Source organism: Rhinolophus sinicus, linkage group LG06 (assembly GCF_036562045.2).
Source record: "Rhinolophus sinicus isolate RSC01 linkage group LG06, ASM3656204v1, whole genome shotgun sequence".
Taxonomy (NCBI): Eukaryota; Metazoa; Chordata; class Mammalia; order Chiroptera; family Rhinolophidae; genus Rhinolophus; species Rhinolophus sinicus.
This window is the reverse complement of record NC_133756.1, coordinates 14,794,544-14,807,542: the sequence shown is the minus strand read 5'-3', so window position 1 is coordinate 14,807,542 and position 12,999 is coordinate 14,794,544. Positions and strand designations below refer to the sequence as shown.

The 12,999-nt window shown below is 44.6% G+C and overlaps 1 protein-coding gene across 4 annotated transcripts in view; it reads right to left on the bottom strand.

Moving 5' to 3' along the window:
• The window catches only part of TMEM269 (transmembrane protein 269), an 18,644-nt gene extending 5,645 nt beyond the window's left edge, over positions 1–12,999 (bottom strand). For 3 of the 4 annotated variants that reach the window (XM_019751051.2, XM_019751053.2, XM_074334547.1), the window contains exons 1-3: positions 4,847–12,999; positions 4,190–4,328; positions 34–131 (exon numbers count right to left, since the gene is read on the bottom strand). In XM_019751051.2, coding sequence (XP_019606610.2) covers positions 34–131; positions 4,190–4,328; positions 4,847–5,162 — 553 coding nt within the window. In that variant the 5' untranslated portion in view covers positions 5,163–12,999. Of the gene's footprint in view, positions 1–33; positions 132–4,189 lie in introns of all 4 variants that reach the window. The other variant, XM_074334548.1, reaches the window with a different exon arrangement.

Here is a 12,999-nt window from a genome sequence, read left to right as displayed (position 1 = left end):
GTCGGGGATTAGGGGTCTGAGGCCTGGACTCACCCAATTTGGAGCAGATGTTGAGGTGTCTGGTCATTGCCCTGACTGCCATGTCTAACAGGAAGCTGACCAGAAGCATCCAGGAGGCACAGCGGGATTTCCTAAAGTGTAGGCCAGCAGGCCCGAACAGGACAGCTCTTTCATAGTCTCTACGGGACAGCCACTCCACACATCTCCAATACATGAATATATTTCCTGCACTTGCACACATACACACCCCTGCAATGTCCCCACACTCACATCCTTTCTGATAGACACTGTTTTACACACACACACACACACCTATATCCCTTCCATACTCTCAACCCATAGTCTTAAAGGGGTGCCCTAAATCCCTAGGTAATCCACTAAGGTTCCTTCCAACTCTCAATTCCAGGTACATTCAATTGGCACAAAGGTCTTAGGATCTAGCCCAGCGTCTGTAACCATCTTACTGTGGATTCTTAGGTAAATCACTTCCCCCTTCTCTAGGCCTCTGTTCCTCCATCTGTAAAATGAGGAGTTTATGCCAAATGGTTTCTTTAATACATATAAGCCTATTCAGATTATTTCTTCTACTGTGAGTTTTGATAGCTTAAGTCTTTTAAGGAATTGGTCCATTTCATCTAGGCTATCAAATTTGTGGGCACAGAGTTATTCACAATACTTTTTTTGGACAAAAGTATTATTTTATTATACTTTTAATGCCCATGAGATCAGTAGTGATACCTCTGCTTTCATTTTTGATATTGGTAATTTGTGTCTTATCTCTTTTTTTCTTGGTTAGCCTGGCTAGAGGCTTATCAACTTTGTTGATCTTTTCAAAGAACCAGCTTTTGGTTTCATTGATTTTCTCTATTAATTGCTTGTTTGTTTTTTTTTTTAATTAAAAAAAAATTTTTTTATTGGGGAATATTGGGGAACAGTGTGTTTTTCCAGGACCCATCAGCTCCATGTCAAGTCATTGTTTCCAATCTAGTTATGGAGGGTGCAGCTCAGCTCCAGGTCAAGACATTTCTCAATATAGTTGTGGAGGGCGCAGCTCACTGGCCCATGTGGGAATCGAACCAGCGAACTTCGTGTTTTGAGCACTGCACTCTAACCACTGAGCAAATCAGCTGCACCAATTGCTTGTTTTCTATTTCATTAAGTTCAGCTCTAAGCTCTAATTTTTATTATTTATTTTCTTCTGCTTACTTTGGATTCAATTTGCTCTTCTTTTTCTAGTTTCTTAGGTAGAAGTTTACATTGTTGGTTTTAGATCTTTTTTCTTTTCAATTTTTTTCTAAGACTTAATTTTTTTAGAGAAGTTTTACAACAAAATTAAGAGGAAACTACAGAGATTTCCCATATACCTCCTGCTCCCACATATGCATGGCCTCCTCCATTATTAACTTCACGCACCAGAATGATACATTTATTACCAAGAAGGAACCTACACTGATACATCGTCACCCAGAGTCCATAGTTTACCTCAGGGTTCTTTTGGCGTTATAAGTTCTATGAGTTTGGACAAAAGTATAATGACGTATATCCATCATTATAATACCATATAGAGTTTTCACTGTCCTAAAAATCCTCTGTGCTCTACTTATTCATGTCTTCCCCAAACCCCACCCATTTCTGCTAACCACTGATCTTTTTATTCTCTTCATATTTTCTTTTCCAGAATGTGTAGCCTTTTCAGATTGGCTTCTTTCACTTAATAATATGCATTTAAGTTTCCTCCATGTATTCTCATGGCTTGATAGCTCATTTCTTTTTAGCACTGTATTCCATTGTCTGGATTACCGTAGGTTATTTATCCATTCACTGAATGAAGGACGTCTTGGTTGTTTCCATGTTTTGGCAATTATGAATAAAACATCATAAACATTCAAGTTCAGGTTTTTGTGTAGACATAGTTTTCAATTCATTTGAATAAATGCCAAAGAGTGTGATTACTGGATCGCATGGTAAGCTTATGTTAGTTTTATAAGAAACTGCCAAACTATCTTCCAAAGTGGTGTACCATCTTGCCTTCCCACCAGCAATGAATGAGAGTTTCTATGGTTCCATAGCCTCACCAGTATTTGGTGTTGGCAGTGTTCTGAATTTTGGCCACTCTAACAGGTATATAATGGTATCTCATTGTTATTTTAATTTGCATTTCCTTGATGGCATATGATGTTGAGCATCTTTTCATATGCTTATATATCATCTATATATCTTTGGTAAGGTATCTGTTAAGGTCTTTGGCTATTTTTTAATTGTTTTCTTACTGTTGAGTTTTAAGCTTTGTATATTTTGATAATAGTCCCTTATCCAATGTATCCTTTTTATTTTTATTTTTTAAGGGGAGGTTGAATTACACTCAAAATTTCATGGAAGAAGTGTCAATGAACTTGCAAACATGTTTTACTTATTTTAATTAAATTTATTGGGGTGACAATGGTTAGTAAAATTACATAGGTTTCAAGTGTACAATTCTATAATACATCATCTATATCTCACATTGTGTGTTCATCACCCAAAGTCAGTTCTCCCTCCATAACCATATATTTGACCCCCTTTTCCAATGTATCTTTTGCAAATATTTTCTCCCAGTCTGTGGTTTGTCTTCCAATTCTCTGGATGTTGTTTGTCATAGAGCAGATTTCTAATATATGCATTTAATGCTATATATTTTCCTCTAAGTACTGCTTTCATTGCATCTCACAAATTTTGGTAAGTTGGATTTTCATTTTCTTTTAATTAAAAATATTTTAATTTCTGGAGTCTTTTATCCATGTATTATTTAAAAATGTGTTGTTTGGGATTTTCTAGTTTTCTTTCTGTTACTGACTTCTAGTTTAATTTCCTGTGGTCTGAACACACACTTTGTATGATTTCTATTCTTTTAAATTTGTTAAGGTCTTCTAGCCTGGAATGTGGCCTATCTTGGTGAGCTTGAGAAGAATGTATATTCTGCTATTGTTGGATGAAGTAGTCTATAAATATCAATTAGGTCCAGTTGATTGATGGTGCTATTCAGTTCAACTATGTCCTTACTGATTCTCTGCCTGCTGGTTCTGTCAATTACTGATAAAGGGATGTTGAAATATCCAATAATGATAGTAGATTCATCACTTTCTCCTTGCTGTTCTATCAGTTTTTGTCTCATGTATTTTGATGCTGTAAATGACTTCCAAGAGCTCTTTCTGACCCTCCATTTAAGGATTCTATGCTCTGTCCAGCACATGCTCCCAGGCCCCCTGAAAGCAGCCTCCACAGTTTCAGGCAAACCTGCCCAAGAAGGCTACTCCCAAGTCTACACCCTGATTGCAATGCATGGGTGGCCCAGAGAGCCTGTCCCAGCCCTCAGCTGTCCCCAAACAACCTCAGCATTTCCTTTGTTTAGACCTATACCTATGTGTTTAAAGGGAACTGGGCCCATCATAATGGCATAAAAACCACACTCCCAGAAGATCAAGCTGAACTAAGAAGATAAAGATTTTCTGCTGCAGGTAGGCCCCACTTGATGAGACTCCAAAAACCCAGATTTAGAGAATCATAAAATTTTCAAACTGGGAGGGAATTTAAAACATCATCAGGTAAAATCATTTTAGGAATGAGAAACAGATCCAGAGAAGTCATCTGCTGATGGTTATAGAAATTCAAACAAATTTGGAGGATGTTATTTGCATTATAAAGGATTTATCTATAAAGAGCTGATTTGCCAAGGCATTGAAATATGATTCAATTTATAGAACTATAATTCGCTTACAACATTTGGGGGGCCCATATACATGTCTCAGATTTTCCAGAACAGTGCTAATTTAAATATTCTACCAGATCATATGTTCTAATTTACAAATCAAAAAATTTGAATGGTAGCTGCCCTACCCAAGGATTGTGTAAAGGCTACCAGAGCGGACTCTCTTGATTTTCTCATAAAAACCATTCTAGACTGCCACAGATAGAAGGAACTATAGAGATGATAGTGTGAACTCCATGTTTTAAAGATGGAGAAGCTGAGGCTCAAGGACGGGACCTAGCCAAGGTCACATCAAGTTGGTGGTAGAACTGAGGCTAGAATCTTGACCTCTTGACTCCCAAACATGATACTTTCTCCTGACCCCAGGCCTCTGGGCCTGGCTCTCCTTCCCTCATGCCCTTGGCTCCAGCTCTTCGCTGAGATCTTGCTGGGCCCCAAACCTACTTGCAGAAGCTGCAGAAGATGGAAAAGAGCCCCAGGATCATGTTGACCAGGGACAAGGCGTTGGTAACATCCTTCCTGGAAAGTTCATTCATCTGGGGCTGACTCTGGTCGTTGGTCAGGAAGAAACTGGTGCACTGACCTGGGGCCAAGGGGAGAGGGGCAACGGGTTCCCAAGATCAAAGAGGCTCCCAAGGACCAGGTAGCTCCTGTTCCCCAAGACCTCAGCCCAGAACTGTACCCTCTCAACACTGTCTCACGGGCTGTAATGAGGCAGACAGGAGGTGGATGGAGGAGACCCAGGAGGTGAAGACAAAGGTGTGGAAGCCGAGAGTCTTGGGAAAGCACATCGGCAAAGCGAATGAACTGGCACAAACACAGTGCCCACCCCTCTCTGACTGCACCCCCTGCCCCATAGCACAGCCATCCCTCCAGCCCATATGGTGACCCTCCTGGCACCCACATGGCCCAAGGGGTATGGGCCCTTCCCCCATTCTTTGTCACAGAGCCCTTTATCATAGATGAGACCTTCTTCTTCTTTTTTTTCCTTTGAATTACAAAGCTATTTCCAGTACTTTGGGTTGAGCCCCACAGGAATAAAAAGCACTGGGAAGGGGCAATGCCCTTCCCCCAGAAGTGGTCCAGGGGGAAAGAGGCTACCTGAGGGCAAGGAAGCACGAAAGGGACCGGCTGCAAACGCAGGCTCCTTTATCCTGCAAGCCTCGCTCACTCCCTCAGAAGAACAGGGCTGCGGCTGAGATGTCCCAAGGTCCTGGTTCTGACATGCCCCGGTCAGATCAGCAAGCCCAGCTCCAACAGGGGAAGAGATGAGAAACAAAAAAAATGGATGTGCCCAGCACGAAATAGTACACAAGGCACTTTTCACTGTGTGCTTTCTTCTGATCCTGACGACTTTGGGGGATGGTGCTATAATTCTCCCCATTTTATGAATAAGAAAAGTAAGGTTCAGAGACATGGAGATATTGGCTCCAAGTCACATACTAGGTAAGTAGGACCTAATCCCACCTGTTTGATTCTAAATCTGGTGCTTCTTCCCCTGGGGGCACAGATCTCAGCAGGAGGAGGTTTGTGGGGTAGGGTCAAAAGAGCAGCCCTGCTGGGCAGCTACGGCCTCCACACAGGGGGCAGGCCCTGCCTGGGCCTCCTCACCCCTCCCAGCCTCTCAAGCAGCTGGTCTTGTCCATTGTCACAGCTCGTCTGTTTTCACTCATGCACACTCCTTACCTACACATAAACGGATTGTGACACCAAGTTTCTTTTGGAGAAAAAGCCCCAGTGCTCTTTGAAACGGGGAAGCCCCACTGGTTGGTGTATTACCTACAAATAATAATCCTGCACTTGTGTAAAATACACAAGTTCCAAGGTGTTTTCATGCTTGTTTTCTCATTTAATCCTCACTCATTTTTAGAGGTAAGGAAGCTGAGACTCTGCCTCCACTCAGCCCCTCTGTACAGCCCCGGGCTGTTCTGGTCTGGGCAGCAGCTAAGACAAATCCTGTCCTTTCCTGTAAAGCCTGCTGCTAAGATGGTAGTGGCTGGGAGGGGCTAGACTTGAAGTTTGGGACTGGGAGTTTACGAGGGCAGTGCTGTGGGCTCACTGCTCCCACAGGACAGCCTGAATCACCAAGGCTGTCAGTGGCCACATCACCAAAGCCGCTGGGACTCCTGAGACCTTCTCATGCCAGGGCTCCTCAAAACCTAAGACAGGAAGCAATGCGAGGCAGAGAAATATGGGGAGAGAGGGGGCAAAGGACTGGGTGCACACTTCTTTCCCACAAATTCTTCCACCCCGGTCTCTCCTGACCTCAGGGCTGAACCCAGCAAGACCAAACACCTCTGTTCCACATTAGCCCACTGTTGGCTGGAAGAGCAGTAGCCCAGCATCTCTGCCTCTCAGAGGCGGTCAGCAGATGCCTGGGGTCTGTCTACTGATTACCAGACACACCTCATCTGTCCTAGTTCACAGTTTGGTTTTGTTTTTTAAATTAATGATCAATTGTCTACTTTGTTAGCTCTGTCCTTCACAAAACACTTGTACCTCTGTGATTTCCATCGGCCCTGTGAGGTCTGCCAGATAAGTATCACTATCCCTACCTGCTTGACAGGTAAGGCAAAGAAGACTCAGAGAGGGGAGAAACTTGCTCAAGGACACACCGGAACTGGCAGATCAAGACTTACGACTTCTGTAAGTTTCCTCTGGACTCTGCTGTCTACCAACCAATAGGACTGAGCACTGTATTCGTTGTAAGCTCAGACTGAGCTAAGTGCTGAGAAAACCCTTAGCCCCTGTCATCATGGAATTTCCAGGCTATCCAGGAAAACAAGACTCATGCATGCATATGGAGACTTACTCTGTTCCTGGTGGTACCTCATCTGCTAGATGGGGAAACAGGTTTCAGGATAGTTAAGCGCTTATCCCAGTAAATGGTGGAGGCAGGATTTGAATCCAGCCTCCTCTTTCCCAATTAAATGCTATTTTTAGCAAAATGCACAGGTCCCAGGTGTGAAAGGATGTAGACCTGAGAGTAAGAGCTGTGGAAACCCAGAGAAAACAGGAACAATCCATTCATTCAGCAAACATTTGGTCCTGAGCGAAATTTGGTGCCTGGTTCTTAGGACACAGAGAACATTAAGACCTGGTGTCGTCTCTCAAGGAGTTCAGTCTAGCACAAGAAGTCAACCGTGTACAGAAAAGGAACATGACCATGCAGCATAAAAGAGGGGCCTAGCGTGTCACAGGGCTTAAAGAAGGCTCCTCAGAGGACGGGCAGAGACTGCACAGCAGTGGCCTGCAGGACTAGATCATGTCACTCCCCAGCTTCTTGGAAGCCAGCAGTGCCTCCCCAGTGCCCTCAGGGTGGAGTCCAACTCCTTCATTTAGCATTCAAGCCTTTCATGATGGAGCCCTGCTCAACTCTCAGCCTCCTCTCTCTGCTGCCCCTTGACCCCTTCTCTGGCCCTCCTGCTGGTCTTGGGTTGGATGATGGTCCCCTTTGGGAAGCCTGACACCCGCCTTGAGCCTGTGAGGTGCTCCTCTGCCTTGCCACAACTCTGTGTGCGCCGTGTGACGCTTGGCACTTGCTGTTGGCATCGCCTATCTCACCTTCCTCCTCTACTACAGGGGAAGCAACGTGAGTGCAGACGGAGGGCCCCTGTGCCCAGCCTGAGGCCTGACAATAGAAGCTGTTCAGCGACTATTAACAGTGTCCATCACTCTGGTGCTTCCTGAGATCCTCTCACTGCACCAAACTGCCTCTCTCGCCTGCATCAAGCCTGGTCAGCTTGTCCTCCAAAAAGCCTTCTCAAGTGAACTCTCAACAATTCAGCCCTTTCGACAAATGTGGCATCTACCCAACACTATGATCTTCCATTTACTCATTTAAAAAATACATTTGCTGATGCCTGTGCTGTGCCAGGCCTGTGTGTTCTGGGGACAGAAAGAATAAGATGCAGGCTGTACCCTCAAGAAGCTCGGAGTCTGGTAGGGGAGGCGGATGTGTACAGGGACGATGAAGGCAGCGTGGCGAGCGGGAGCGTGGATAAGGGGACGTCCAGTGCTGCAGGCCTGCAGGGGAAGATGGGACTAAGGCTGGGTGGGAGCAGGGGAAGGTTTCACTGGGGTGATATTTATGGAGGATCTCTAAGGATGAACAAAGCAGGGGGAACTTCCTGGCAAAGGGAATTGCAGGTATGAAAGCCCGATGAGGAGGCCGAATCCAAGGGAGAGAGAGGAGTGACTAGAGGGGATGTCGGTAGTGTGGCCACAGTTGTGGCACAGCTGTGTGACCTTGACTTACAGCCTATAGGGAGGCAGTGATGTTTAGTTAGAAAGGTGTCTTGGTCAGGTAGATGCTGGGAGTGGAGGTGGTCTGGAGGGGAGAAACTGCAGAAAAAAGACACCAGCTATGAGACTGGTGAGTGAGGAGATGTGAGCGAGCAGAACTGGCAGGACACTGGGACTGTTTGCAGAAGGCAGGCAAGGGGAGACTTAGTATTACCCTGAGGTTCCTCAGGAAAGGAAAGGAATGGCGGAGCAGGGTCCTTGCTGGGAAACCCTGGGCACAGCACTGGCCTGAGCAAGTCCAGGTGCAGCTACCTCTCCAGCAGGCAATGGACACAGCGCACAATCAGTCTAGTTAGACACGGCCTCCCCCCTCCTCTCTGCCCGCACTCCACCCTTCTGCCCTCAAGGCCAACATCCCCCAACAACAGAGAGCCAGCCTCTCCGGACGCTGGTCCCTCTGGACTGGAGACCTTGGCGCTCCCCTCCCCGCCCTTCCCCGCCTGCTGTTCTGCATCCAGTCCCGGCTACTTGACAACAACGACACCCGCACGAAAAGCTGGAAGAGATGACGTTGGGGCTGGGCGCCCACACCTCGTAACTTCTTCCCACACTCTGGGGCGGGACAAGCACTGACACAGATGCTCACCTGGGGGACAGGACATTCCTAGATGGGACGGGGCCGCACTCCTTCCCAGCTTCCTGTGCGGTGGAGATGGGCTGGCCCAAGCAGGGCCGGCAGCACCGGTCCCAAGCCTCTTACCCTGGCTCTTAGCTCACAATCCCCGAGGCGGGGGAGGGGCAGCCGGACTTTAGCTGGCGGAAGAGGGGCCTCAATTTGCAGGGAAGCCCTAGGTCTTGCAGTGGGCGTGGTGCGGATTGGAGGGATCTGAGAGAAGGGGACTAGTCTCTCCATTACCGGGAGTAATGGAGAGACCAGAGCACAAGGTTAGTGGGAGGTGGGCTGGAAGGGAGTTGGGAAGGTAGGGCTGTAAAGGATTACTGGGGTTCAGATTGTGAAGGGCCCCTAGAATGTAAGCTCCGTGTGGGGAGGGCGTTTATCAGCGCTGTGTGGTTCATTGCTGTATCTTTGTGCCTGTAAGATGCTTAGGCACACAGTAAACCCCCCAGCCCAGTATTTGTTGGGTGAATGACAAGCTGAGTAATTTACACTCAGTCCTGAAAATAGTACGTTTTAAGCAGGGAAGTGACATGGTCAGGTTGGTTTAGAAAGATCATTCTGGCAGCCATTGTGGAGGAAGGCCCTGTAAGTCTACATGTGAGGTACGGTTGCAGGAGCAACACTTATTGTTGGACAGCAACTGACGGGAATGGGAAGTCGCCAGCCTAGGAGCCATGGTGAAACGGAATCCCAAAGGTGTGGGAGAGGACTGAGAGGAAGAAGGCCAGCGCCTCTCTGAGGTGTCTAGCGTTGGCAACTGTTTGAATAATGTGTTACGGAGAGAAACTTGTTAGTACTGGGTAGGATCCCAGGCACCAGTCTAACACTTGCCCCACATTCTCCAACCTAGTCGAACGCTCAATTAGAGCAGCAACAGCTCCCAGGACCCCATAGGAGAATATGCAAAAAGGGGTGGAGCTAGGAGGTCAAGTGACACTGCCTTTTCCTGTCAACCTGGTGGGGAAAGAGGAGTTTAGGATCTAGCATGTCCGAAATGGCTGGCTACTAGTCACCAACCATAGGGCTCAATGCTTTACAGACATTATCATTGTTTACTGGATTTTCTCAAATGCCCAAGGCTAGTATCAGCATTCCTATTCTCCCGAAAATTGGTTGATTTTATAGCATATTGTTGGACAGCAACTGACAGGAATGGGAAGTAGCTCATTAATAATTAGTGGAGCTGAACAGTCTGACACTAAAGTCAGAATTAGGGTTCTGAGAAACTAAAAGGGGGAACCAAGATGGAGGCAACTACAGGTGTACTGAGTCCAAGCCAAGAGTCAGGTGGGCTTCTTTCTGTCGTTTCTCTTAATTTGTCCATGCCATGTGGATCATTAAAGCGGTCAATCAAAAACGGTAGCGTAATGGTTGTAATACTGGCTTTAACTTTTAACCATGTTACATTCCAGCTCTAACACTTTCCAAACCTGTAAATTGGAACAAATTACTTTGTTTCCCTGAACTTATTTTCTAATCTGTAAAATGAGATTACATGACATGCTTAGCACAGAGTAAAACCTCCATATTATTATTATTAGTAGTATATTATTAATATTATTACATGATCATGCATTTGTTAACCTGGACATCCCCAAGGCTTCTTTCAGAAGAAGGAGAGAAGCAGAGGTAGCTAAGAAAGTCCCTCTTCCCCATCTGCCAGACATTTCTAGCTTCTTCCCTTTCTGGATGTCACAGGAAGTGGAGAACAGAACAGTAAGATTAGACTATACTTGCAATAACATGATAGCCACTAGCCCATCTGGCTCTAGAGAACTTAAAACATGATGAGTCCAAATTGAGAAGTGCTGTACATATAAAATATACACACTCCAGAGTTTGAAAACTTGATTCAAAAAAATAATTTAAAATAACATTAATATTTTTTACCATTATTTGTTGAAATGTTAATATTTTGGATATACTGGGTTAGAAAAAAATGTACTATGAAAGTTAATTTCACCTGTTTCTTTCTATTTTTTGTGTTTTTTTAATTAAAGTTGATTGGGGTGACAATTGTTAGTGAAGTTACATAGGCTTCAGGTGTACAATTCTGTAATATATCATCTATATACCATGTTTCCCTGAAAATAAGACCTAGCCAGATCATCAGCTCGAATGTGTCTTTTGGAGCAAAAATTAATATAAGGCCGGATCTTATATTAATTTTTGCTCCAAAAGACGGAAAGAAATATATAATATATAATACATTATATTATATATTATGTTATACCCGGTCTTGTATTATATGAGACCCGGTCTTATATTAAAATAAGACCAGGTCTTATATTAATTTTTGCTTCAAAAGACGCATTAGAGCTGATGGTCCAGCTAGGTCTTATTTTCGGGGAAACACGGTATCACATTGTATGTTCACCACCCAGAATCAGTTCTCCTCCCATCACCATGTATTTTCTTTCTTTTTCTTTTTTTTAACTTATAAGAGTTTATTTGTGTCAACCTGATGACAATTGCTGGGAAACAAAATCTCAATAGATTGAGAAAATGCTCCCTCTATTTTTTTAATGTAGCTACTGAAAAATTTTAAATCACACATGTGGCTCTCGGTATATTTGTTAGCTACATTGACTAAGATCCATAGCAGGATGTAATTAAGTGCAGAGCTCCAGATGTCCCCCCATTCATCCATTCGTTATTATTTATTATGTGCCAGGCATAATAAAGGATTAGCAGTAAATAAGACAGACACCATTTCTGTCCTCACAGAACCTACACTCAAGGATGGGGGAAATGCAACCAATAATGTCTGGTCATGGTAAGTTTTGTGGAAAACAAAGCAGGGTCAGAAGTGATTTTGACATGAGAGGAGTTGGTATTTCTGATAGGGTCATCAGTGGAATCATATTCGAGCAGGGGTCTAAATGATGAGAAGATGCAAACCATGGAAAGATCTTGGGGGGAAATGTTCCAGGCAGATAGAAGAGCAAATGTGAAAGCTCTGAAGTAGGAACAAACTTGATGTGTCAGAACAAGAAGGTCAGCAGGACCATGGTCAGTACCGAGAGTGGTAAAGCACATAGTACCTGGACAAGAAGTGTCAGGAGCAATTCTTGGGTCATTTTTATATAGAAGTGTTGTGACCTGATTTGTCATTTTAAAAGATGATGCCTACAGTCTCTGTGGAGACAGAATAAAAGAAGGTAAGAATGGAGGCAAGGAAGCCAAGTTAGGAAGCTACTGCATTAGTCCAGGCTGGTTATGTGGGTGCCTTGGACTAAGGGGATACAGGTGGAGGAGGTGGGAAGCAGTCAGATTTGGGATGTATTTTAAAAACAGAGCTAAGAAGACTTGCTGATTGGTATGGGAAGAACAAACGGAATCAGGGATGCCATAGTTTTTTGGCCTCGACAACAGAGTGAGAGAGGTGTTGATTCTTTAGTTGCAGGGGGAGCAGCCCACCATCCAATGTGGGAATTGAACCGGCAACCTTGTTGTTCAGAGCTCACACTCTAACCAACTGAGCCATCGGGCTGCCCTTGGACATGTTAAGTTTGTAATGACGTCAAGTAAGGCTTTGGATAAACAAGTCTACATAAAACTCGAGAGGGAGCTGGACATGCAATCGAGTCAGCAGCATGTAGTGGTATTTAAAGCCAAGGGAATAGAGTAGATCACCCAGTAGAGAGAAAGTAAAGCGGGCCAAAGGCTTGGCCCAGAGCAGTTCAAAATGACATGTTAGGAGACTAACTTGTGAACGGAGTTGGGGGGTAGGGGAGGTCAGGTAGTGTGTGTGTGTGTATGTGTCTGTGTGTGTGTGTGCATACACACACTCTATTGCTTATGAGTTGTGTGACCTTGGTTAAGTTACTTCTCTGAACCTTGACATATATCTTATGTAGGCTCATCACTAAACACTCAAGGGGAATACTCCTATACTATCCCATATACACATCTTACTCGATCACTTCCATATTTTAACTTCTCTACGCCCTACACTGAGCTCTTCTAGGGCTATCTTAATCTGCCAAAACAGCTGTTTCCACTCTGTAAAACAGGGATCGTATATGCCTCATCGATGGTGAGTTATATGAAAATTATATCAGATAATGGATATGCTTGACAGAGTAAAAGCTCACTAAACAGTATTTATCATCTTTGTATCTACAATACCAATATTCTCAATGCCTGTGGACTGATAACTTGAGAAGGTAAGAATACAGTAAACCCTCCTTCCCTCCTTCCAGAACCCTAGGGTGCAGAGAGGGAGGGAGAGTCAGCTGGTACTCACACCCAGTGAATCTGGGCAGCGTCAGCACAGTAGACTACAAAAGGAAATAGATTGCTAATTATTCTGGAAAATATCAGGGAT